General features: G+C 44.1%; 1 protein-coding gene across 5 annotated transcripts in view; it reads right to left on the bottom strand.

Moving 5' to 3' along the window:
- Positions 1-346: 346 nt before the first annotated feature.
- LOC144680553 (membrane-bound glycerophospholipid O-acyltransferase 2-like) overlaps positions 347-26,396 on the bottom strand; it is a 164,961-nt gene continuing 138,911 nt past the window's right edge. For all 5 annotated transcript variants that reach the window (XM_078541650.1, XM_078541653.1, XM_078541652.1 and 2 more), the window contains one exon: positions 347-1,717. In XM_078541650.1, coding sequence (XP_078397776.1) covers positions 1,531-1,717 — 187 coding nt within the window. In that variant the 3' untranslated portion in view covers positions 347-1,530. The remainder of the gene's footprint in view (positions 1,718-26,396) is intronic.

Below are 26,396 nucleotides of genomic sequence, written 5' to 3' on the forward strand. Positions count from 1 at the left end.
CCAACAAAAAAACATAAATCATGCAATTAAAATATCAAGTTTTTATGAAATTAAACTCCAAATATATGCTATCTTGGCAATTAAAAATTCAATGTCTCCATGTATTTTATTATATTGTCATTTTTCTGTGCCTTAGTGCAGAGCTTAGTGCTTCATTGAATGTTTTATATTGAAAAAAATAATTTCTTTCACTTCTCCTATCTGCCACTCCCCCAAACATAATACATAGCCTCAATAGCCAATGACACTTTTGTAATTAGAACAAATGGAATAGAGTTCCCCTGAAGTGGAATCAACATTTTATTCTCCTTGTTATCTACCTCATTCAACACAACAGACATACAACTTCAACCAATACCATCTGGTCAGGAAAGCTATGCTGTCAACTTTTAACCTCCTGGGTGCCAATGAACACAAATCTTTGCCAACTAGTGTATTTACCTGCAGCCTATTTCAATGGAAGTCCTGAATGCTGCAAATCACATGGTGCTGCATTCATTCAGGTTCTAAATCACTTTATGCTACACAAGTTCAGACCACACACTGAAAAAATTTTTTAAAACCTTGTTTTCAGATTCACAATAGATTATCTCATAACAGTTAGCTGGTAATAAGTAATGAGGCTAACTCCCTGAAAGAGACAATCTTGCACCCTTTGCTCTGGAGTCAGCTCAGGCCCCGGCTTTGGATTTGTACATCACCATCAAAGGTACAGATGTAGTGTAAACGCATATAGCTTAACTTGCACGTGGTTTTCCAAATCTCACAAAAAAAAAACTGGATGAAGAAGGGGAGAGGAAATAACTATCTTTATTTAAGGAACTAACTAACCTTACCAAATGTAACTTTTTTTAAAAAATCACAGTACACAAAAAGATGTTGAGTCAGTTGATTCATAAAAAAAAAGCAGAACAGGATCAATCAAGTTAACTTGCAAATTTCTAAGTTTAAAAAAAGTAAGAAGCAAGTTATTTGATCACCCAATTACATTTAAGTTGGGTTAATTTTCAATCAACGGCAGGCAGCTCTTTGGGATGAGTCATTGTGAGCAAGACTTATCCACCTCTAGTTAGTTTAATTGGACAAAGCCATATCTGGGATCACATATAATTTTGGTTTTGTACAAAAGATTCTAATTGGACTGGCTGTACATGACCTCATATCACAACTACATGGCTTATCTAAAAGTGCGGTTATAACAACCTCGAAGGCAACATTTTAAGAGGGTAAGAAAACTGGTAATCTCTGGACTGGAGTAGTGTGCATAGTAGAGATCAGTTCTAACCAGCTAACTTTTATGGTCAGCATGGTACACTGATCATGTATTTTTTTCGTTTCTCCTCACTCTTAGTTAAATATAAATGAGTTTTTGCTTTTGTGCGGCATTTCAAAAAATTTATTGTAGTATTTTGTGATTTCAGAATACTTTGCAAAGTCCAACAGCAGAGTACCCTCTTTAATATGCCCTCAGTAGTTAAAGGTAATGAAGTTAATTGCAGTCCTAACTTCCCATTCAAATGCACTTGGTGTTCACGATGGTCTTGGTATCTGGTTTAAGTTGTTATTCGTAGCAGAATAACTGTTCATGGTCAACACATTTTCTTCTTCTAGCTGTTTCTGCTCTGAGTGATTCTGTTCATTTTCCTTTCTTCTTGGCTTCATTGGCAAAACTAATATGATCAACAGGGCGACAATGTGGAGAGAATAATACCAAGACCTAGGAAAGAAAAAGTTAGTTAAGTATGGTCAGTGCAAGTACTAAACATTCATTTCCATCTAAATAGTGATTGTTATACAGTCCATTGCAGGGTCAAATTAGATAGTGTAATGAGATAATGTAATCTAGAGCACCAAACGTATCCCTTCAAAAATACTCTGTCATACAATTAATGTTGGTAGGAACAATGGACTTTTAAAAAAAAACTGGTTCACCAAGAAAGACAGATGGTATACTAAATGTCCTATGTTTTACATAACAGGACATTTGCTGATACCCTGGGGATTATGAACTTCTATATTCAGTAGATGCATGAAATATCCTTACGAACATACGAAATAGCAGAAGTAGGTCATTTGGTCTCACAAGCCTCCTCTGCTATTCAATAAGATCATGGCTGATTTGTTTGTGTTGAGCCTTACATTCCCATCTATCCCTGATAATCTTTCATTCTCTTGCCTAACAAGAATCCAGTTACCTCTGCCTTAAAAATATTCAGTGACCCCGCGTCCACTGCCCTCTGAGGCAGAGAGTTCCAAAGTTGCACAAACCTTAGAAAAAAATTTTCCTCATCTCTGTCCTATAAGGGTGACCCCTAATTTTAAAACAGTGCCCCCTAATTCTGTACTCACCCATAAGAGGAAATATCCTTTCCATGTCCACCTATCAAGATCATTCAGGGTCTTATATACGTCAGTCAAGTCACCCCTCTCTTCTAAATTCCAGTGGAAGCAAGCCCAGCCCGTGCAACCTATACTCATAAGAGTTTATGCTCATTCCAAGTGTCAATCTAGTAAACCGCCTCGGAACCACCTCCAACACACTTACATCTTTCCTTAAATAAGGAGACCAAAACTGCACAGTATTTGAGATGCAGTCTCACCAATGTCCTGTATAATTGAAGCATAACATCCTTACTTTTATGTTCAATTCCTTTCGTAATAGAGGTTAACATTCCATTAACCTTCTTGATTACTTGATGTACCTGCATGCTAACTTTGAGACTCATGCACAAGAATACCTAGATCCCGCTGAACCTCTGAATTCTGCAGCTGTTCTCTGTTTAAGTAACACTCTGCTTTTTTATTCTTCCTGCCAAAGTGAGCAACTTCACATTTTCCCACATTGTACTCCTCCTGCTAGATTTTTGCTCACTCATTCAACTTATCTATATCTGTCTCCTTAAGTCTTCTTCACAACATACTCTCCTAACTATCATTGTGTTGTCTGCAAATATAGTTACTATGCCTTGCACTCCCCTCATCTAAGTCATTGATATAAATTGTAAAAAGTTGAGGCCCCAGCACAGACCCCTGCGGGACCTCACTAGTCACATCAGACAAAGTTTTACTCATTTATGTATACTGTTTCCTGCCTGCCAGCCAGCCAATCCTTTATCCAGGCTAATGTTACTCCGTACACCATGGCCTTTAATTTTCCACAATAATCTTTGATATGGCACCTTAGCAAATGCCTTCTGGAAATCCAAGTACAGTGTGTTTGCAGGCTCCCCTTTATTCACAGAACATATTACTCCTTCAAAGAAATTGGTTAAATATGATTTCCCTATCACAAAACCATGCTGACTTCTCCCGAGTACCTTGTGTTTTTCTAAGTGCCCAGTTTATAATCTCCTTAATAGTCGATTCTAACATGTTCCCCACGACAGACGCCAAGCTAACTTGCCTATATTTTCCTGTTTTTTGCCTCTCTCCCTTCTCAAGTAGAGGGGTTATATTTGCTACTATCCAGCCTGATGGGACCTTTGTAGAATCTAGGGAATTTTGGAAAATTAACATAAACGCATCTACTACCTCATGAGCCACCTCTTTTAAGACCCTAGGGTGAAGTCCATCTGGACCCTGAGACTTGTCAGTCCGCAGCTCCATCAGTTTACTTGGTACTGCTTCCCTAGTGATTGCAATTTCACCAAGTTCCAATCTCCCCTCCACCATCTGATTTACAGCTATTACTGGAATGTTTTTTGTATTCTCTGTAGTGAAGACAGAAGCAAAATATTTGTTCATTTCATCCACCATTTCCTTATTATCTATTAACTTCCCATTCTCTAGAGGACCAACATTCACTTTACCTGCTCTTTTCCTCTTTAAATACCTGTAGAAACTCTTGCTATCCATTTTTACATTTCCAGCTAGCTTCCTCTCAATTTCTTTCCTCTGATTAACCTTTTAGTAATTCTCTGCTATTCTATATATTCTGACCAATCATCTGACCTGCCACTCATCTTTGCACAGTTATATGCTTTTTCCTTAAGTCTGATGCTTTCCCTAACTTCTTTAGTTAACCATGGATGGTGGGTCCTCCCTTTAGAATTTCTCTTTATATAGGAATATATTTATTCTGTGTATTCTGAAACATTCCCTTAAATATCTGCCACTGCTTTTCTATTGATCTATCCCCTAGCCTAGTATCCCAGTTCTCTTCAGCTACCTCAGCTTTCATGTCCACGTAGTTGCCTTAAGTTTAAAATACTAGTCTTGGACCCACTCTTCTCCCTTTCATACTGGATATAAAATTCAATCACATTGTGGTCACTGCCACCTAGGGGTGCATTTACCCGGAGGCAATAATTAATTCCGTCACATTACACAATACCAAGTCTAATAAAACCTGCTTTCTGGTTGGTTCCAGAACGTGCTGCTCCAAAAAACTATCTCCAAAGCATTCTGTAAACTCCTCATCCAGGCTACTACTGCCAACCTGATTTTGCCAGTTTATATTAAGATTTATATATAGATTAAAGTCACCCATGATTCCTGCCATCCCTTATATTTCTTCCCCCAATATTTCTTTTTGTACAATTGTCCTACATTGTCATTACTGTTAGGGGGCCTGTAGACCACTCCCACTAATGACTTTTTTCCCCTACTATTCTTCATCTCCATCCAAACTGATTCTACATCCTGATCTCTTGAACCAAGGTCATCTCTAACTATTGCACAAACGCCATCCTTGATTAAAAGTGCTACCCCTCCACCTTTACCTAGCTTCCTATTCTTCTTGAAGGTCATATACCCCTCAATGTTCAGAACCCAATCCTTCTTATCCTGCAGCCACGTCTTCGTAATTGCTCAGGTCACATTTATTTACTTCAATGTGTGTTATCAATTCAGTTATTTTGTTATGAATGCTACGCACAGATACAGAGCCTTTAGTTTTGTCGTTATCTTTGTGACATCTAGTCCTGATTCTTGGTGCATTCTTAGGTTCTGTCCCTTCCTGCAATTTTCCGATCCTCATTTCCCATATTACTTTTCTCCTCTCTTGTCTCTATTCTTTGATATACCACATCTTTCTACATTTGATCCCTTGCCCTCACTATTTAGTTTAAACCCCTCTCCGCTTCCCTAGTTATGTGGTTCGCAAGAACACTGGTCCCAGCATGGTTCAGGTGTAGACCATCCCAACATTACAGCCCCCTCTTTCCCCAGTACTGGTGCCAGTGCCACATAAACTGGAACCCATTTCTCCTACACCAGCCTTTGAGCCACGTGTTCATCTCTCTAATTTTATGTACCCTATGCCAATTTGCACGCAGCTCAGGTAATGACCCATAGATTATAACCTTTGAGGTTCTGCTTTTCAATTTAGTACCTAGCCCCTCACACTCTCTATGCAGAACCTCTTTCCTAGTTCTACCTATGTCATTGGTACCTGCATGGACCACGACAACTGGATCTTCCCCCTCCCACTGCAAGTCTCTCTCCAGCTCTGAGCAGATGTCCTGAACCCTGGCACTGGGCAGGCAACACAGTTGCCTGGACTCTTACTCTTTGCTGCAGAGAAAAGCGTCAATCCCCTTCATTGTACTGTCCCCTATTACCTCTACATTCCTTTTTGCTCCCCCTACTCGAACGGATTCCTGTACCATGGTCAGTTTGCTCATCCACCCTGCAGCCCCCACCCTCATCCAAACAAGCTGAGAACGCCTCAAACTTATTGGACAATTGCAGAGGCTCACACTCCTGCCCTCTGGGTCCCCTTACCTGCCTCACATGCAGTCACAGCCCTCTGTCCCTGACCACTGACCAAATCAGAAGACCCTATCTTAAGTGGTGTGACTGCCTCCTGCTATAAAACATCCAGGTAACTTTCCCCCTCCCTGATGTGTTGCAGAGTCTGCAGCCCAACCTCCAGCTCAATGGCTCCGAGCCGAAGTTCCTCGAGCCGCAAACCCTTATTACAGACGTGTTTGCCCTGGATCACAATGTTATCCAGGAGACCCACATGCTGCAGCCTTGACACATCACCCATCTTGCCACCCTTAATTTGTTTTAAATAATTAGTTATATTATTCACATATTTATGTTGCTTTTTTAATATATTTTATTAACTTTACCACCAATTTGTAAACCATTTTAAACCCTAGGAATTGAGTAGACCTTAGCCACTCACCAGATACTCAAACAGTTTGTTCCTTTCCCTGTAGCAGAGCAAGAACCAATTCCTACAGGGGGAGGAAGATAGGAGGAGGAAACTAACACCTTGTCCAAACTCCATGTCTGCACTAAGTTTCCTCAGCTGCCCTCTGTTTGCCAAGGCTGCACTAAAGATTTTTTTTTTGGTAAAAATATACTTTATTCATAAAATATCTTCAATCACATTCCAAACCATTTCAAAAACAACATTACAAGGGTACAATCCAGGTTAAACTTTTACAAAATGTATCACCAGGTGCATCAGTACAAACAATATTACAATCATTTACAGCCTTTCATTTTGATCTGTACAGCCCGAGGGGCTCTAAACAGTTCCCAGTCTCTCGGTGCGCTGTGGTAGAAAGGTCTTAGACAGCGACCCTTCCCCATTGCGCCTTTGCGGCAGCTGCCCCAAGCTTTAGTGCGTCCCTCAGCACGTAGTCCTGGACTTTGGATTGTGCCAGTCCGCAACAATCGGTCGGGGACAACTCTTTGTGCTGGAAGACCAACAAGTTTCGGGCAGACCAAAGCGCCTCTTTCACCGAGTTGATGATCCTCCAGCTGCAGTCGATGTTTGTCTCGGTGTGTGTCCCTGGGAACAGCCCGTAGAGCACAGAGTCCTGTGTCACAGAACTGCTCGGGATGAACCTCGACAGCAACCACTGCATCTCTCTCCAGACTTTCTTTGCAAAGGCACAATCCACAAGGAGGTGAACAACGGTCTCTTCCCCACCACAGCCACCTCGAGGGCAACGTGCAGAGGGGGTGAGCCTCCTGGCGTGTAGGAAGGATCTGACGGGGAGGGCCTTTCTCACCACCAGCCAAGCTACGTCTTGGTGCTTGTTGGAAAGTTCTGGCGATGAGGCATTCTGCCAAATGACTTTGACAGTCTGCTCGGGGAACCATCCCACAGGGTCCACCCTCTCCTTTTCCCTCAGGGCCTCTAGGACGTTACGTGCTGACCACTGCCTGATGGACTTGTGGTCAAAGGTGTTTTTCTGCATAAATTTTTCCACCAGGGACAGGTGGTACGGCACGGTCCAACTACTTGGAGCGTTCCGCGGCAGCGTGGCCAGACCCATCCTTCGCAACACCGGGGACAGGTACAACCTCAGCACGTAGTGACACTTGGTGTTTGCGTACTGAGGGTCTACGCACCGCTTGATGCAGCCACACACAAAGGTGGCCATCAGTATGAGGGCGATGTTGGGCACGTTTTTTCCCCCTTTATCTAGAGGCTTGTACATCGCGTCCCTGCGGACACGATCCATTTTCGACCTCCAGATAAAGCGGAAGATGGCTCGAGTGATCGCCATCGCGCAGGAGTCTGGAATGGGCCAGACCTGCGCCACGTACAGCAACAGCGAGAGTACCTCACACCTGATGACCAGGTTCTTACCCGCAATGGAGAGGGAGCGTCGCTCCCACATGCCCAGTTTCCTTTTCACCATAGCCACTCGCTCCTTCCAGTTTCTAACGCATGCCCCGGTCCCTCCGAACCATATCCCCAGCACCTTCAGGCCGTCAGCTCTGACAGTGAAGGGGACAAAGGATCGGTCAGCCCAGTTCCCAAAGAACATGGCCTCGCTCTTCCCACGATTTACCTTGGCTCCCGAGGCCAGTTCGAACTGGTCGCAGATGTGCATCAGTCTGCGCACCGACAGCGGATCCGAGCAGAAGACGGCGACGTCGTCCATGTACAGGGAGGCTTTTACCTGAGTGCCTCCACTGCCTGGGATCGTCACTCCTCTTATGCCCGGATCCTTCCTGATGGACTCGGCAAAGGGTTCTATGCAACACACGAAAAGGTCGGGCGAGAGAGGACAGCCCTGCCTGACTCCAGATTACTAAAGATGCCTGTATTTATAGCCAACAGAACTGGGGTTAGAGTAACCAGATTCAACCAGTTAGCTAATTAACTACTCAGCTCTCAACATTACATATAGCCTGTCAAGCACCCTGTGAGATTTTTATTCCTCCTCTCCTGCACTATTTCATATTTATAGGACAAAGGAAATTCAGTGACATACCTCACTCACTTAAAATGCACCACAACTAAAACCCTAAAAATGGATTAAGCTTCGAACCTTGTATTACACTGAGGCTTGATAACTCCAAAATAGTCAGATTACTTATGAACAGCAAAGACCCAAGGGAAGATGCGAGGTACACTAAACATAGATGACATCTTCATTTGGTGAATGGAGGGCGACTAACCAGAGTGAATAATTTTCTTTCTCTTTTAGTTGCCTTACATACACTGGCTCACAACTCAAACGATCATTTCTAAGATGGTGGAAAATCCATTTGCCCAAGGTGACTTTTCCAAAGTATGAAGCTTTATTGAATTAATTGGACAATGATTTACGACATCTGAAAGTCAATCCCTGTTTTTCGCTACATGGCATTCTGATGATATCAATTATTTCAGATCAAATTCATTGATTATTTACAATTTTCACAAAAATTAGACATATTTAAAACTGTTTGCGACAGCTGCTTTATAGATGTTAGCAATAAGAACTTGCTTTAAACCAGTCTAAATTAAGTTATTGCTTTTACTGGGCCAATGGTGTTATAAGGGCCATACTAAATAAATCACTGAAATTTCAAATGTTCAGGTCTGTAGGAATTATCTTTTTCTCATTTCGCTTCTTCCATCCGCCCTTCATTTTTACTCGTTATTTGATAAACAGAGGAAGGAGGAAGCGCCATTTATTTTTTGAGTCTTCAGGAGTTGGCATTTTATATCAACATTTGTAATTAAGTAAATGCACACAAAGGTACTCTTTAGAACTGCTGCAGGAATACTGCATAACTGTTAAAACTGTGGCCACCTATTCTCAGCCTAGCTACAAATAAGTAAACCAGGCTGCATGGTTAGGTCTACAAAGGAGAGCTGACAGCATTGTCTGGTAAACTAATATTGTTTAGGACAGTAAGGGTAGAATTTTGCTCAATGGAGTCCGACCAGCTGATGAAAATGGCGGGTTTTCACGCCGTATCTTCTGGAACCCGCCTCATTATTTATGCATTCCTGGGAAACACCCCAGTTCCATGGCAGGTGGGCTCTCATTTGGCCGCTCGCCATCACCCCATGTTGCATCACGCTGACCGCCATCTTTAAAAGGCAGCCACCTCATCACCTCAAGTGCTTATCACCACTGTCCAGGAGACATGGCCAGCAAAGGCAAAAAGAGTGCAGCCCACCCCTCCCAGCTCTCACACTCTCAAACCCATCACACATCGCCAGTGCAAGGAACATCACCATTCACTCTTTTGCACACACACCATCATTGTCCTCATCCCATCCATGGGACCACTCACCACCCACACAAGCCAGGCATACTTATCATCTGGCCTGGCAAGAGTCCCGATTCCCTTCTGTTATGAGCCAGTTTATCCTGCATAGATAAAGATGGGGAGTGTAAGTTGCAGACAGGTGTAGGGATGCCCAAAATCAAAGTTCTGACAGAATTCGAAAACAGAGCCAACCAGCTGGCTGGCAATGACCGGGGCCGTTCCCGTGCTGATGGTGAGATCAGCGCTGCTCTACCAAGTGAAGATCCAGCAGTGCAACATCCATCAGACAACCATGCCGTCAGTGATGTGCTCTCTTTCACAGGCTACTGCCATGCACTAATTATCTCCCCTTGCTTTCACTGGCACATCTGCCAAACAGCCGACAGAGTTCATGACCCAGAGCCTCCAAGCAAGCAAGCTCCGAAGAAACCTCTGAAGAGGAATTTGAAGGCACCCTCCGTGAAATCCCGTCACAGTGCTCACCTACAACCTCCAGCGAAGAGACACAAACCTTGGTGAGACCTAGCTTTAGAGTAGCTTCGGGATCACAATCTGGTGAGCACATCGCATTTTCTGATCCACAGCAGGCAGAGGCAGGGACTTCCCAGGTCCCCGGCCCTCGGAGGACTGCTGGAGGCCAGGACGTTGCTGAGTCCGAGTCAGATGACAAGCCTCTGGACTCGGTCATGTCACAGTTGTTGGAGCTGCAAAGGAAAGCTCGGGAACATCAGGAAGGGATATTCGCTCCACTCCTCAGATTGTAAGGTGCAATAGAGGAGTCCATCCGTCTTCAGGCTGAGGTGATAGCGCCGGCATTGCAATGCACCGAGGTCAACTCTACCTGTGACTGATGGCGTCTACCATGGAGACCTTGGTCCAGGACATCATTCCTGCACTGCTGCATGGACTTAACTCCATCGCCTCCAACAGTGTACACAAGAGGGGTGCTAGGCAGCTTGATCTCACTCCAGATACCCTTTCTGCTCAGAGTCAGCTAGGGGCCCTCGGGCACCCATAAGAGGGGGATCAGCAGGAGCACACTCCGGGGCCATCCACCTAAGTAACTCTGGAAGTGACCGGCCCATCCAAATCCTATCTTCCTGTGACCTCTGGAGATCCAGCTTCACAGGCTGAGGAGGGTACCACTGCCACACAGCAAGACCCCAAAAGCAGGCTGGGGCCCTCCAAGTCTTGGCCTTCCAGAGGATGCCCACCAAAGTCATCACAGGGTGTCACAGTCAGCCTCCACCTCTGCTGTGAATGTCTGGGGAGCACCAAGACATAGCGGCAGGGTTAGGAAAGTTAGGTAAAAGTAGTTGCGCAGCCTGGCCACTTGTACATACTGTTCACTATTGTCAATAAACTCCTACGAATGTCACCATGCCTGGCAAGTGTTCTTGCCACTCAGATGTGAAACCTTTCTGCACAAGATAAAAGGCAGGTGTCTCAGTCCAGGGCCTCTTCCCAGTGCTCTGTGCAGCCTTCAGGCCAGTGATGGTTCAGCCTCTCACTCCCTGGAAATATTACTGATGCCTGCACCTCGGCAGTGCTGGAGACTGCTGCCAGAATGTAGTGGGCAGGCACCGCAGAGTTCTCTCATACTCTCTGTGTGCTCACACCTTTAAGGTGGGGCTGGCCCCCATCACACCAGCATCTGCGACCAGTGATGCTGTGCACCAGCTCCTGACGGGCTGAGGTGCTGAAGGCAGACACAGCATCAGATGCCACTAAAGTTTCATGGCTGCATCTCTGAGATGGCCCTGGCCATGGAGCGCAAGCAAGCTGCCCTCGGCCAGACGGAGTCAGACATTTTCAGAGGCTATGTGAAGTTCTATGGAGAGTCCTCATCACCCTCCTGCAATGGAGCGACTATTAGGGCCTCCACTGCATCTCCATGGCTGGAGCATTCTGAGAGGGTATTGGCGCTGCCATAAGCCAGACTGGAGTCAAACATTCACAACTGTGACGTTGAGGATCTACGGGGTCACCTCACTGCATGTCGTCATCATCCTCCACAAATCTGGCAGCTATGAGGGCCTGAGTGTGCCTGCCTCATCTGCCAGTGCAAAGAGCCTCACCCCCGTCGTCGTCACCACCGAGGACCCCCTCACCCTCATCGGCATCCTCATCATTGGAGGAGATGTGCAGCTCCTCCATGTTCTCCTCAGCCAGCTCCTCTCCCTGTTGCAGCGCCAGGTTGTAAAGAGCACAGCAGACAACAATGTGTGACACCCTCTGCAGACTGTATTGCAGGGTCAGACCGGTCTAGGCACCGGAACCACATCTTCAGCATCCTGATGGTTTGCTCCAAGTTGTGAGCTGCCACATGAGCCTTGTTATATCTTCGCTCTACTGCAGTCTGAGGCTGCCGCACAGGTGTTATCAGCCACAGCCTCTGCAGGTTGCCCTTGTCCCCAAGGAGTCAACCCTGCAGCCTCTGTGGACCCTGGAAGACTGCAGGGATCTGCGATCAACTCAGGGTGTAGGCATCATGCACACTCCCTGGAAACCATGCACATACCTGTGGGATGTGTTGCTGGTGGTCGCATACCAGCTGCACGTTCAGTGAGTGGAAGCCCTTGTGGTTGATGAAGTCCACTGAGTGTAGCGATGGAGACCTGAGTGCCACGGGTGCAGTCAATCGCACCCAGCACCTGTGGGAACTCCAAGATCAGGGCGAATCCAATGGCCTTGCATCCTGGCTGACACTGTCCAGAGCGAAATGCACAAAGTTGTGTGTCATCTGTGGCCTCATGGATGCATTTGTGGGTGGTAGATTGTGAAATCCCAGAGGTCACCTGTGGAGCCCTGAAAGGAGCCACTGCCAGAGAAATTAAGTGCCGCGGTCACTTTTACAGCCACTGGCAGTGGATGTCCTCCAGGTCCTCTTGGCGCCAAGTCCTGCAGTAAGTAGATGTGAACCACTGGGTCCCGAGACATAAGCACTAGTCGTTGTCTCAGTCATCTGCAGGAATGGCAGGTGGCGTCTATAGACCCTGGGTGTTGCTAGGCGCCGACCAGCCAAGGCTCGCTGTCGCTCCTGGGCAGTGTGCGGGAGCCCCTGCAGCCACTTCATGAGGTTGCAGCTCCGGCCTTTGCGCTGCCAGGTGCCTCAGTTGCTCTCCCCTCAATCTTCTACGGCCATCAGGGCATACAAGCTAGGTCACCAGGATCCATGATCCTCATGTGGTCCTCCTGCAGCATGAAAGTTAGAGACGTGGTTATCATGGCTGTACTTAGCACCTCTCCTGGCCGTGTGACTGCCCCTTAATGCTTCCCGGAGAGTGGTCATCCCTCGGAAGGCCAGAAATAAGTGCACTGCATGGTTGCCCAGTCAACCTGCGACATAGGGGACACTGGTCCAAACCAGATGCTGAGATTGCAAGGGGCTGTGAGCACCTCCAGCAGTGACTGCTACATGGCCAGCGTTGGCAAGGAGATTGTACAACGTGTGCAGTCCAACTGCTTCGCAGTCCAATAAAGTGGTGGTGGACTCGAAGTCTGTGCCTGGGGCAGGGCAGGTAAGGCATGGAGCGCTTGGTGGCCCTTTGGTGCCTCCGCATTGCTTGTGTCGGTGGGCTAGAGGCCTGACCCCAATCATATCACTGTGGCCGCGCCTGATCTGTCTTAGTTGCAGAGGCATGGTCAGTTTATACAGGTGTCACTAACGTAACCACTCCCCTCGCTCCCCTCCCTCCCCCCCCAAACAACAAACCCCCCAACCCCAAACACCTCAATTGCAGCGCCAGGGCAGCACTTGGACCCCCCTCAGCAGTCACCTCCGTGGCTAGCCAGCCCACCCTTGCCCCGGGACAGCATCCCTGCCACCTCACCCCCACCTCAGCAGTCGTCTCCAGAGTTAGGCATCAGTTGCCCCCGCCCCAAGGCCTGTAAACAATGGGTGAGCTGTGGAGAAAGCTGCTGCTCACTCACCTCAGTTCCCCCAAAGTGAAGGCCGCCAAGTGCATGTCGCCTGCATGCTGTTGTGAAACACGTCGGTGTGCTTTCCTGCCGACGTGGACGGACGAAATGGCAGGGTTCCAACAGCCTGGCAGGATGGCCTTTTAATTATATGCTAATGTATCACAATTAGCTCCTCACTGACCGATGGCAGGAAATGTGGCCCACCATTGGCGGGCCGTTGTGAAGCAGGTCGCGCCATACTTTCTGCGCACGCCACCTATCACACCCACCGCCAGCGGGCTCGGAATATTCAGCCCTAAGTCCCCGTGTAACATTGCCCTGATTTATATTGATTCACTTTAACATCAGTCAGTTTATGGAGCTTGTATTCTCGTTTACCGTTGCAGGTTTCATTTTAAAGTTGTTTCACGCCATCTGACCGAGAGCCACACGACCCCGTCACCGTCACTTTGGAAAGGCCTCTCCTGCACTCAGACACTTTCTCTTGCTGCTGTCCCTCCGACATGTGGCCTATTCCAATCCCTGACTCGCCGATCCTTGCTTTTGCTGAACATCCTGCCCACATCCTGAACCCTTGCTATAAGCGAGGACTCTGGCGAGAGACAGGAGGAGAAGCTTCAAATTGCAGAAGCTAAGTTCTCCTCAAGTGGGTTTGAGATAAGCCTCACCCCTTTTTGATCAGAAATCTTCCTTTCCATTCCTGCCCAGGTTTTACAGCCACCTGGAGCAGCTTCCATGTCCACTGCATGGGTGGCGTATGTGAGATCGCTGCCCCGCTGGCTTCACTACGGCAGAGAGGAGTCATGTCCAGACTCAATGTCTCAAACATATTCAATCCCTTGTTCAGCAAATTGTCTTCTTGTTGGGATCAGGGATCTGTTACCAGGAGATTTCTGATCAAAAAGGGAAGTTAATCACAAACCCACTTGAAGAGGACTTACCTTCTGCCTGTCAAAGCTGCTCCTGTCTCTCGTCGCTCATTTTCAGAGCTCTTGCTCAGAGCAAGGATGAAGGAGAGGGAAGTGACGAGGAGGAGAGTCAGGAGTTGGAAGTTTTCACCGAAAGGATGGGTTAAGAAGCAAGAGAGGCTGTAAGTCGGAGGGTTGGCAACAAGAGGGTGGGGTTAGGGAGTGGGAGAGGCGGCGAACCAGAGGGTCATTGAGAGGAAGTGTCCGCAGTGACAAGGAAGGTCAGAGAGGGGGATGTGTGGCGGGTGGAAGGTACAAGAAGCAGGTTCGGCGGCCAGCAGAATTGACAGCAAACAGCAGGTAAGTACAAAGTTATCACACTGTATTTCTTTTAGATTTTTCAATGCATTTTAAAAGCTATTTCACTTACCAACATGGAAATACTTTACATAGCTAAATTCCAACTTGCAGGGTATAACGTTTTAATTTTTTTTTTCTGATGAGCAAGGTCCCGCAGAACCTAACTACAGCTTTTACATTGGCTTTAATGGGAAAATGTGACTGGCTTAAAACAGTTTCACTTAAAGTTGCACTATTCAGGAACGCAACCACAATTTTAAGTGAGGACTTACTATACTATCGCTCTCCAGAGAAGAGAATCTGTAATTCAAATAGACTGAGTAAAGCCACTACTTATTAGCTATAAAATGACAAGTAAATTAAATTGGGTTGTTTTACTGCCTTTATAATATGATCTTATTTGAGTCGACAGACAAGTTTCAGAGAGGAATAATAAGAGAACTACTGCAAGGATACTGCATTAGTTTTAAATCCATGGTCATTTATTCTCAGCCTAGCTACAAACAAATAAAGCAGGTTGCATTGTTAGGGCTATTCTGCAGAGCTGACAGCATTGCATAGTAAACTATTATTGTTTGGTTTACGTTTTCTTGGCTGCAGCTCACAATGCCCATGATAGTAGCTGTGCTGTTCATTCAGAATCCAAATTGTATCTGCTTAGGTAGACAAAGCTTGAGACTTTGGCAAGCCTGACAGATATTTGCAGTTTCTTTGCAAATGTATGCAAGCACGCCTTATACAAGATGAAAAAAACAGACTCATTGTTATTGTAAAAGAGGAGTTTTGCCTAGTATGATCACAAAGGCTGCCACTTATGTCCGACAGACATCCCAACCTGGGTCTGGCTAGCATATGAATTCAGCCACGCATTGCCCAAGGTTTAAATGGCCTATTCCTGTTCCAATGTTCCCATAATTGACTCAATGCCCTCAGGACAAGTAGGAATGGGCAATAGATATACTAAGAACTACCTTGCCAGTATCGCCAGTAACTACAAAAAAAATTATGTACGAGTGCTACAGTGGTTCAGTAAACTCAATGCAAATGACTGCAACCAAACAGCTTCCAACCTTAATTTTATATGCCTATTCTGTCATTAGCTGACCAAAAAGGGGCTCCCAAATCCTCTGTTAACACATTGATATTACAAGTTCCTATGATCTCCTATTACAGGTCGAATATCCTTTATCCGTAATTCCAAAAACTGAACACATTCAGAAACCGCACTTTTTTAAAAAAAAACCTCTGACCTTTAACACAGGAAGTCCAATTGTTTGTCTCCACTGTTAATCTTGTGATTTTTAAGGTGAACAGGTCAAAAAGCATATTACCTGTATTTATTATTCAGGTGATAGATCTTACTTTTCTAGCCATTTCATTTACTTTAGACTATAGCTAGCTTAGGCTTAGGCCATGGTAATGTAAGTTTACATGCGGTATTTGAAAACTGAAATTCTGAATCCGAAATGCAATTGGCCCCGAGGATTTGTCCTGTGTCATGTAGCTATTAATGTATAATGTTACTGGAATTTTTTTTAAAAATTGAGGTTTAGTTTGTGGGTATGTGTTTTAATTGGATTAAAGCCAGCAAATCTGGGTGCTTTGATGTACAGTAATTTTGAGATGTAAACAGTAAGGTACAGTGCATTTGTATTTTGTTGAATATAGCATTCAAGAGTGGGAGTGAAATCTTGCACCTAGCTAGGAGACACCAAGCAATATGTTTAAATTACTAATAAAATTGGTACTGTGAAAGGGGTCTTATTGTTAGAAGAGGTGGAGTTCAAAAGGCCTGGTGATACAATGAGAAGTTACATTCAAAGAGAAGTGCTGGGTATAACAGAAAGCAGTTGTGTGCGCGCTGGCCAGAGGCATGTAACATCAAAGCAGCTGTAAGCCTACAACTGTCTGCAAAGGAACCAAAGATAAAGGAACCTCATTTTGAATTTATAAGATGAAAATGCTTTGCCTGGAGTCTGCTATGGGTTGTTGTCTTAGTGGAGATTCATTTGGGAATTTGTTAAAAGTTATGATGGAAGCAATTTGTAGCCATGTGTATATGTTTAACTTGTGTAAATTAATAAACGTCTCATGTGGTTTGATAGAAAACCCCCTCAAGAACTGGTGGTTTTATTCCTGAATTTAGAGCTGCATCTCAAACATACCACTTGAAAATATAGGTTATGACAGTTGTTTCCCTCTGGGATTTTAAATAACAGCCTTTACCAAGTGCTGTGTCATAACAATTGGGGGCTCTTGTGGGATAGAAATATTTCTGATTGGTTTGGAATTGGTGAATCTTAAGGTTACGAGTACGAGAAGCACTTTGAATTCAGGAGTTGGTGAGGTTTTTTTTTTAGAACAAGTGGTGAGACCGCAAGATGGCTTTGGCAGTTGCTAAGACTTGTCTGGGAGTAGAAGAGATAACTGATTGGGTTGAAGAAAAGAACCAAAAGTAAGTAACAGAGTTGGAAGTTAAAATTGGGATCACCTGAGGGTGCTAGGAAATCAGATATAATTAAAAGTATAGCACAGCATCTACCATTGGAAGTGAAACCTGACACTAGTAAGTCACAGCTGGAGGCAGTGAGACTTCAGTTACAAATGAAGACGCTTGAATTTGAACAAGCAAAGGAACTGAAAAAACGTGAATTAGAAGCAAGACAGAGAAATGGCTTTTAAAAGGGAACAGGTAGCAAGGCAGGGGGGGGAAGAAAACAGAAAAAGGAATTAGAAATTGTGAAGATAGGGAAGGAGGAAAGTGAGGGGCGTAAGAGTGAGCGTGAGAGAATGAGCGAGGGAGGGAGGGAGGATCAGAGGGAGGGAGAGAGGGAGAGACCAGTAGGTGAGGATGGACTTCTCCAGAGTAGAGCCCAGTGGGGAGATATTTCAATTGGTACAAGCTCTTCCAAAGTTTGAGAAAAAGGAAATTGAAGCATTTATTTAATTTGAGAAGCTAGCTTAATAGATGAAATGGCCACAGGAAAACTGGACGTTTTTATTACAGTCTAAGTTAGTGGGTAGGGCGCATGAGGTATATGCTTCGCAATAAGAAATGTCAGTCAATTATGATGTGGTGAAGAAGTCTATCTTGAGTGCATATGAATTGGTTCCTGAAGTATACAGGTAGGAATTTAGGAATGAGAAAACAGCCTGGGCAAACTTATATTAAGTTTGAAAGAGTAAAACAAAGTAATTTTGACTGGTGGATACAGGTGTTAAAAATAGAGACAACGTATGTAGCTCTTAGGGAAGTGGGAAGGTGAAAGGAAGGCAGGTAGTCAGGGAAGAGAAGTAGCTGAAGTTCCCAGGATGTTTCCTCTCAGAATAAAAAGGAAGGTGCTGAAGGTAGAAGTGACATTCAAAAATTGAGGTGTTTTTATTGTAATGAAGTGGGGCACGCAAAGTCAATGTGTTGGAAATTTCAGGAAAAATCTGTTAGAATTGTTGGGGTACAGAAAAGTTCTGGAAGTAAAAGTGTGGGTTTTGAGGTTTAGGCACTGGAGAAACCGCTGGTTTGTATACAAGTGAAACAGGGAGAATCAGTGATAGGTGAAGAAGTATGAATGTGTTTCACAGTTTACTCAAGAGAATTCGGAGGAGCAGGTTGCAGAAATGTTTAAAGACTGTGTGAAGGGAAAGTCTTTCTATGTGCACAGGATGAAGAGGTATAAAGATGTTAAAATTTTGAGACACACAGGGGCTAGTCAATCCTTCATGTTGTGGGATATTGTGAATTGTTGTTCAGAGGGAGTATTGCAGGAGCAGGTAATAATAAGTGGGGTTCATGGAGGTGCTAAATCTATCCCGTTGTGGAAGGTAAATTTAAAGAGCAAATGGAAGACGGGCAAAGTTATAGTTGGAGTGGTGGAAAAATTGCCCATTGCAGGGGTTCAATTTATTCTGGGTTATGATATGGCTGGATCGCAATATGGGTGAAGCCTAAGGTAGTTGAACAGCCTGTAGAAGTGTTTTCAACAGAAGTGTTACAGAAGGAACACCCTGGATTGTTTCCTGATTGTGTTATAACGAGATCAAAGGGTCAAAGAAAAGAACAAGAAAAATGAGAAAGGCAGACAGTTCAAAAGGCAAGGTGTCAAAATCGAATTAGCTGGCACTGTGTTTGATAATATTGTTCAGGAGGGAAGAATACAGGACAATTCAGCTGAAGTGTTTAACTCAAGGAAGTTAGTGGAGTTACAGAAAAATGATTTGCAATTAAAGCAGTTATATCAGAAAGCTTATTCAGAAACAGAAGCAATGATTTCCAGTATTTTATTATCTTTGGGGAGATATTTTAATGAGAAAGTGGAGGTCGGATCATGTCTCAGCAAATCAAAGCTGGAGGGAGGTGCATCAGATTGTTATTCCAGTTGGGTGTAGAAATGATATACTGAGGATTGCTCATGAAATTCCAATTGGGGGGACATTTAGGAATTAGGAAAACCCAGGAAAAGATAGGGGTTTTTTTGGCCAGAGTTGCATAGGGACATAGTCAAATTCTGTAGAACCTGTCATACATGTCAAGTAACAGGAAAATCACAAGCAGTGATTAAACCGGCACCTTTAATCCCAATACCAGCATTCAAAGAACCTTTCACCAGGGTCATGATTGATTGTGTAGGACCCCGCCCTAAAACTACAAGTGGAAATCAATATTTACTGATAATAATGGATGTGTCTACCAGGTTTCCTGAAGCGATGCCTTTAAGAAACATTAGTTGTGGAGGAATTAATTCAATGTTTTACAAGGTATGGTTTACTTAAGGAAATACTATCAGATCAGGGGTCAAATTTCATTTCACAGCTATTTAAAGTAGTAATGAACAGTTTGGGGATAAAACAGTTTAAGTCAACAGCTTAAGAGTCACAAGGAGCTTGGGAAGGATGGCATCAAACTTTAAAAACTATGATGAGAGCCTACCGTCAGGATTATGCATAGGATTGGGATACATGCATTCCATTTTTGCTATTTGCTATTAGAGATGCTTCTAATGCATCGACTGGTTTTAGCACTTTTGAACTAGTTTGTGGCCATTAGGTAAGGGGACCACAAATTGATTCATTAGAAATTGGTGGGTCAAAATTCAGAAACTATTCTCCTGGATGGCATATCAAATTTCATGGAAAGATTGAACAGAGCTTGGGCTGGCTAGGGTACATTTAAAGACACCACAGCAAGTGATAAAAGTGAAAGCAGATAAGAAAGCTAAAACTCAGTTTTGTTTCTGGAGAGAAAATACTAGTTTTATTACCAGTACTAGGTGATTCATTAAATGCAAGATTTAGTGGGCCTTACAGAGTTGAAAAGAAATTGAGTGAAGTAAATTATTTAATACTTACTCCAGATAGAAGAAAAAAGCAGAGGGTGTCATGTAAGCATGCTTAAAAAGTACTTTGAATTGGAACAGGAATAAAGAGAGGTATTAGTGATGGTGGATGATGAGACAGAGGTAGAAGTGCAGGACTCTGAAATTGATTTTCCTCTAATCAAATTGGATAATGACGGGTGCTTGAAAATTTAAATGAAATATTGAGTTACCTTGCAAGCAAGTGTCAAAGTAATTTGTAAAAGCTATTGCAGTCACACAAACCTATTTGTGGAAATAAGTTGGGAAAGACACATTTAGTTATACATGATGTACGTATAGAAATTTCATCTTCAATAAGGCAACATCCTTATCGATCAAATTTGGCAAAGTTATCACAAGTACAAAAAGAAATTGATTTCATGCTTCAAAATGATATCATTGAATCTAGTTGCAGTAACTGGAGTTCGCCTATTGTACTGGTTCCGAAACCAGATGGAACACAGACTGTGTGGACTATCGAAAAGTGAATGCGGTGACAAAAGCAGATTCATATACCACGGTTGGAAGGATGCATTGCGAAAATGGGACAATCAAAATTTATCACAAAGATCGACTTGTAAAAAGGATATTGGCAGGTACGTTGCCAGAGAGCAAAGGAGATATCAGCTTTTGTAACGCCAAATGGACTATATCAGTATAAAGTCATGCCATTTGGTATGAAGAATGCACCTGCGACGTTTTGAAGACTGAAAGTAATTGCAGGTCTAAGTAATTGTGCTGTTTATATTGATGATCTAATAGTTTTCAGTTTGATGTGGGAGGAGCATTTACAGCATCTGGAAGAATTATTCACTCAACTACAAGAAGCTAATTTGGTGATGAGCTTGGCTAAAAGTGAATTTGCAAAAGCGCAAGTTACGTATCTAGGCCATACCATTGGACATGGTAAGGTGGCTCTGAGAAGTGCGGAAGTCAAGGCTATCATGGATTTCCCAGTGCCTACAACAAAACGAGAAGTTTTGAGATTTTTGGGCATGAGTGGGTTTTACTGGAAATGTGTACCAAATTTTAGCCAAGTGGTTGCTCCACTGACTAAATATTAAAAAAGGATAAGAAGTTTCAATGGACACTGGAGTGTCAGAAGTCATTTGACAATTTGAAAACTGTATTAACTACGACACCAGTTTTGGCAATACCCAGTTACGCCAAGCAATTCGAGTTGGCCGTTAATGCAAGCGATATAGGCACTGGGGCTGTACTGTTACAAGATGATGATACTGGAATTGAAAAACCGATAGGGTATTTTTCACAGAAGTTGAATGTACAAAAAAGATATTCAACAATTGAGAAAGAGACTTTGGGTTTGGTGTTAGCATTGCAGCATTTTGAAATTTGTGTTGTAAACAACTAATCAGAAACAATTGTTTATACAGACCACAATCCTTTGAAGTTTTTGGGCAAATTTCAAGACAAAAGTGCAAGGTTTTTCAGATGGAGTCTATTATTACAACCGTTTAATCTACGGATTATACATAATGCTGGAAAAGAAAATCTGTTCACAAATGCGTTATCAAGGCTTTAAAGCTTAAAGGAAAATTGGACATTTTTAAAAACCTGGACACTGAACTGGAGTGCTTTCTGTTGTTACCAAGGACTTGTGTATATATATTATGTTAATGCATGCATCTGGTAATGTAATAGTGGAATAAGTATAGGAGATAGTGTAAGATGGGTTATTACAAAATGAAGCCATCTTTTAGAATTATGACGGTTCATTTTTCAATAGGAAGGGGGATGTCATGAAGCTATTAATGTATAATGTTACTGGAATTTTTTTTTAAATTGAGGTTTAATCTGTGGGTGTGTCTGTGTGTGTTTTAATTCGACGAAAGACAGCAAGTCTGGGTGCTTTGATGTATAGTAATTTTGAGATGTATACAGTAAGGTAGAGTGCATTTGCATTTTGTTGAATACAGCATTCAAGAGCGGGAGTGAAATCTTGCACCTAGCTAGGAGACACCAAGCAATATGTTTAAATTACTAATAAAATTGGTACTATGAAAGGGGTCTTATTGTTAGAAGAGGTGGAGTTCAAAGGGCCTGGTGATACAATGAGAAGTTACATTCAAAGAGGAGTGCTGGGTATAACAGAAAGCAGTTGTGTGTGTGCAGGGCAGAGGCATGTAACATCAAAGCAGCTGTAAGCTTACAACTGTCTGCAAAGGAACCAAAATTAAAAGGAACTTCATTTTGAATTTATAAAGGTGAAAATGCTTTGCCTGGGGTCTGCTTAAAGTCTATGGATTGTTGTCGTCTTAGTGAAGATTAGTTTGGGAATTTGTTAAAAGTTATGATAGTAGTAATTTGCAGCCATGTGTATATGTTTAACTTGTGTAAATTAATAAATGTCTCATGTAGTGTGATATAAAAAGCTCTCAAGAATTGGTGGTCTTATTCCTGAATTTAGAGCTGCGTCTCAAACATGCCACTTGAAAATATAGGTTATGACAGTTGTTTAAAGATTCCCTCTGGAATTTTAAATAACAGCCTTTACCAAGTGCGTGTTATAACAGTTTATCCAAATAAAAGGTGTGGCTATGGGTACCTGCATGGGCCCGAGCTATGCCTGTCTCTTTATGGGGTATGTGGAACATTCCTTGTTCCAGTCCTACTCCGGCCCCCCTCCCACAACTCTTTCTCCAGTACATCGATGATTACTTCGATGCGGCTTCATGCTCTCATCGGGACCTGAAAAAATTTATTAATTTTGCTTCCAATCTCCACCCCTCCATCATTTTCACATGGTCCATCTCTGACACTTCCCTTCCCTTCCTTGACCTCTCTGTCTCAATTTCTGATGATAGACTGTCCACCAATATCCATTACAAGCCTACCGGCTCCCACAGCTACCTCGACTACAGCTCCTCACACCCCGCTTCCTGTAAGGACTCCATCCCATTCTCTCAGTTCCTTCGCCTCCGTCGCATCTGTTCTGATGACGGTACCTTCAAAAATAGCTCCTCTGACATGTCCTCCTTCTTCCTTAACCGAGGTTTTCCACCCACGGTCGTTGACAGGGCCCTCAACCGTGTCCAGCCCATATCCCGCGCATCCGCCCTCACGCCTTCTCCTCCTTCCCAGAAACATGATAGGGTCCCCCTTGTCCTCACTTATCACCCCACCAGCCTCCGCAATCAAAGGATCATCCTCCGCCATTTCCGCCAACTGCAGCATGATGCCACCACCAAACACATCTTCCCTTCACCCCCCCGGCGGCATTCCGTAGGGATCGTTCCCTCCGGGACACCCTGGTCCACTCCTCCATCACCCCCTACTCCTCAACCCCCACCTATGGCACCTCCCCATGCCCACGCAGAAGATGCAACACCTGCCCCTTCACTTCCTCTCACCTCACCGTCCAAGGGCCCAAACACTCCTTTCAAGTGAAGCAGCATTTCCTCTAACTTAGTCTACTGCATTCGTTGCTCCCAATGCGGTCTCCTCTACATTGGAGAGACCAAACGCAAACTGGGCGACCGCTTTGCAGAACACCTGCGGTCTGTCCGCAAGAAAGACCCAAACCTCCCTATCGCTTGCCATTTTAACACTCCACTCTGTTCTCTTGCCCACATGTCTGTCCTTGGCTTGCTGCATTGTTCCAGTGAAGCCCAACGCAAACTGGAGGAACAGCACCTCATCTTCCGACTAGGCACTTTACAGCCTTCCGGGCTGAATATCGAATTCAACAACTTTAGATCTTAAACTCCCTCCCCCATCCCCACTCCCTTCCCGTTTCTTCCCCCTCCCTTTTGTTTTTTCCAATAATTTATATAGATTTTTCTTTTCCCACCTATTTCCATTATTTTTAAATCTATAACTCTAATACCCTGTCGTCAGTCTTTCCACCCCACCCCCACTAGAGCTGTACCTTGAGTGTCCTGCCACCCATTCTTAATTAGCACATTTGCTTAGATAATATCACCACCTTTAACACCCCTTTGTTCCTTTTGTCTGTGACATCTTTTGGTTACCTGCTCCTATCACTGCTTGCTTGTCCCTACAACCACAGCCCCCCCTCCCAACTTCTCTCCCCCCACCCCCCCCAACCTTAAACCAGCTTATATTTCACCCCTCTCCTAACTTTACTCAGTTCTGCCGAAGGGTCATGAGGACTCGAAACGTCAACTCTTTTCTTCTCCGTCGATGCTGCCAGACCTGCTGAGTTTTTCCAGGTAATTCTGTTTTTGTTCCGGATTTTAGCATTGTGCTTATAGTGCAAAAAATCACAAATTTATTTTGTGCTGAACATAATTTGGGCTTAAAATTCCAAGATTTTTTTTGGTGCAGGTTACAGCAATTTTGGGCGAATAGCACCAAAAAAAACAGCACAGTCAATTGGAAACTCTACCCCATTATGTTCAAATGTCCCAAAATGTTTCGTGCTGGATTGTTTGCTTTTGAAATGAAGTAATTTATCACAAGTACTCTGCATCAGCATTGTTCTACAAAACAGCATCTCAAATCAAAGCAGGATTACTAAATGCTGAACAAAAACAGAATTACCTGGAAAAACTCAGCAGGTCTGGCAGCATCGGTGGAGAAGAAAAGAGTTGACGTTTCGAGTCCAACATGACCCTTCAACAGAACTGAAGTATAGTTAGGAGAGAGGTGAAATATAAGCTGGTTTAAGGTGGGGGGCGGGGGGAGAGAGAAGTTGAGGGTGGGGTGGTTGTGGGGACAAGCAAGCAGTGATAGGAGCAGATAATCAAAAGATGTCACAGACAAAAGGATCAAAGAGGTGTTGAAGGTGGTGATATTATCTAAGAAAAATGCTAATTAAGAATGGATGGCAGGATACTCAAGGTACAGCTCTAGTGGGGGTGGGGTGGAAAGACTAACAAGGTATTAGTTGTAGATTTAAAAATAATGGAAATAGGTGGGAAAAGAAAAATCTATATAAATTATTGAAAAAAAAAGGGAGGAGGAAGAAACGGGGTGGGGATGGGGGGAGGGGGAGTTTAAGATCTAAAGTTGTTGAATTCAATATTCAGTCCAGAAGGCTGTAAAGTGCCTAGTCGGAAGATGAGGTGCTGTTCCTCCAGTTTGCATTGGGCTTCACTGGAACAATGCAGCAAGCCAAGGACAGACATGTGGGCAAGAGAACAGGGTGGAGTGTTAAAATGGCAAGCGATAGGGAGGTTTGGGTCTTTCTTGCGGACAGACCGCAGGTGTTCTGCAAAGCGGTCGCCCAGTTTGCGTTTGGTCTCTCCAATGTAGAGGAGACCGCATTGGGAGCAACGAATGCAGTAGACTAAGTTAGAGGAAATGCTGCTTCACTTGAAAGGAGTGTTTGGGCCCTTGGACGGTGAGGTGAGAGGAAGTGAAGGGGCAGGTGTTGCATCTTCTGCGTGGGCATGGGGAGGTGCCATAGGTGGGGGTTGAGGAGTAGGGGGTGATGGAGGAGTGGACCAGGGTGTCCCGGAGGGAACGATCCCTACGGAATGCCGCCAGGGGGGGTGAAGGGAAGATGTGTTTGGTGGTGGCATCATGCTGCAGTTGGCGGAAATGGCAGAGGATGATCCTTTGAATGCAGAGGCTGGTGGGGTGATAAGTGAGGACAAGGGGGACCCTATCATGTTTCTGGGAAGGAGGAGAAGGTGTGAGGGCGGATGCGCGGGAAATGGGCCGGACACGGTTGAGGGCCCTGTCAACGACCGTGGGTGGAAAACCTCGGTTAAGGATGAAGGAGGACATGTCAGAGGAACTGTTTTTGAAGGTACCGTCATCAGAACAGATGCGACGGAGGCGAAGGAACTGAGAGAATGGGATGGAGTCCTTACAGGAAGCGGAGTGTAAGGAGCTGTAGTCGAGGTAGCTGTGGGAGCCGGTAGGCTTGTAATGGATATTGGTTGACAGTCTATCATCAGAAATTGAGACAGAGAGGTCAAGGAAGGGATGCTGCTTTGGGCTTCAGCCTGGATAAGGTGTTGAACCTACTATCTTCTGCCAAGAAGTGAACGCTCTCCAAACTAAGCTAAGGTGACAAAGTACACAGCCAAAGTACACAGCAATTGCTGTTTATCGATTGAACTACAGTGCAGGGTATCACAATAGATTTATTTTGTATAAGCAAATCAGAAAGCTCTCGTTCAGTCTCATATATTGTACAATCAGCAGAAACAGATTTGTTTGAAAAAGCAACAATGCTTGCAAAGTATACTGCTTACACAACAGCCAGAATGGATGGCAGTATGATGCTCAAAATAATCATATATATGCAAGAAAATTAAAATTTCCATGTACTTTTATACAGCAAAGAATCATACAGCACAGAGGAAGGCCATTTAGTGTTTCTTTGAAAGAGCTCTCAAAATAATCTCCTTCCCCTCTTTTTCCCCATAGCCCTGCAAATTTTTCCTTTTCATGTATACAT

This window comes from Cetorhinus maximus, chromosome 5 (assembly GCF_964194155.1).
Source record: "Cetorhinus maximus chromosome 5, sCetMax3.hap1.1, whole genome shotgun sequence".
Lineage (NCBI taxonomy): Eukaryota > Metazoa > Chordata > Chondrichthyes > Lamniformes > Cetorhinidae > Cetorhinus > Cetorhinus maximus.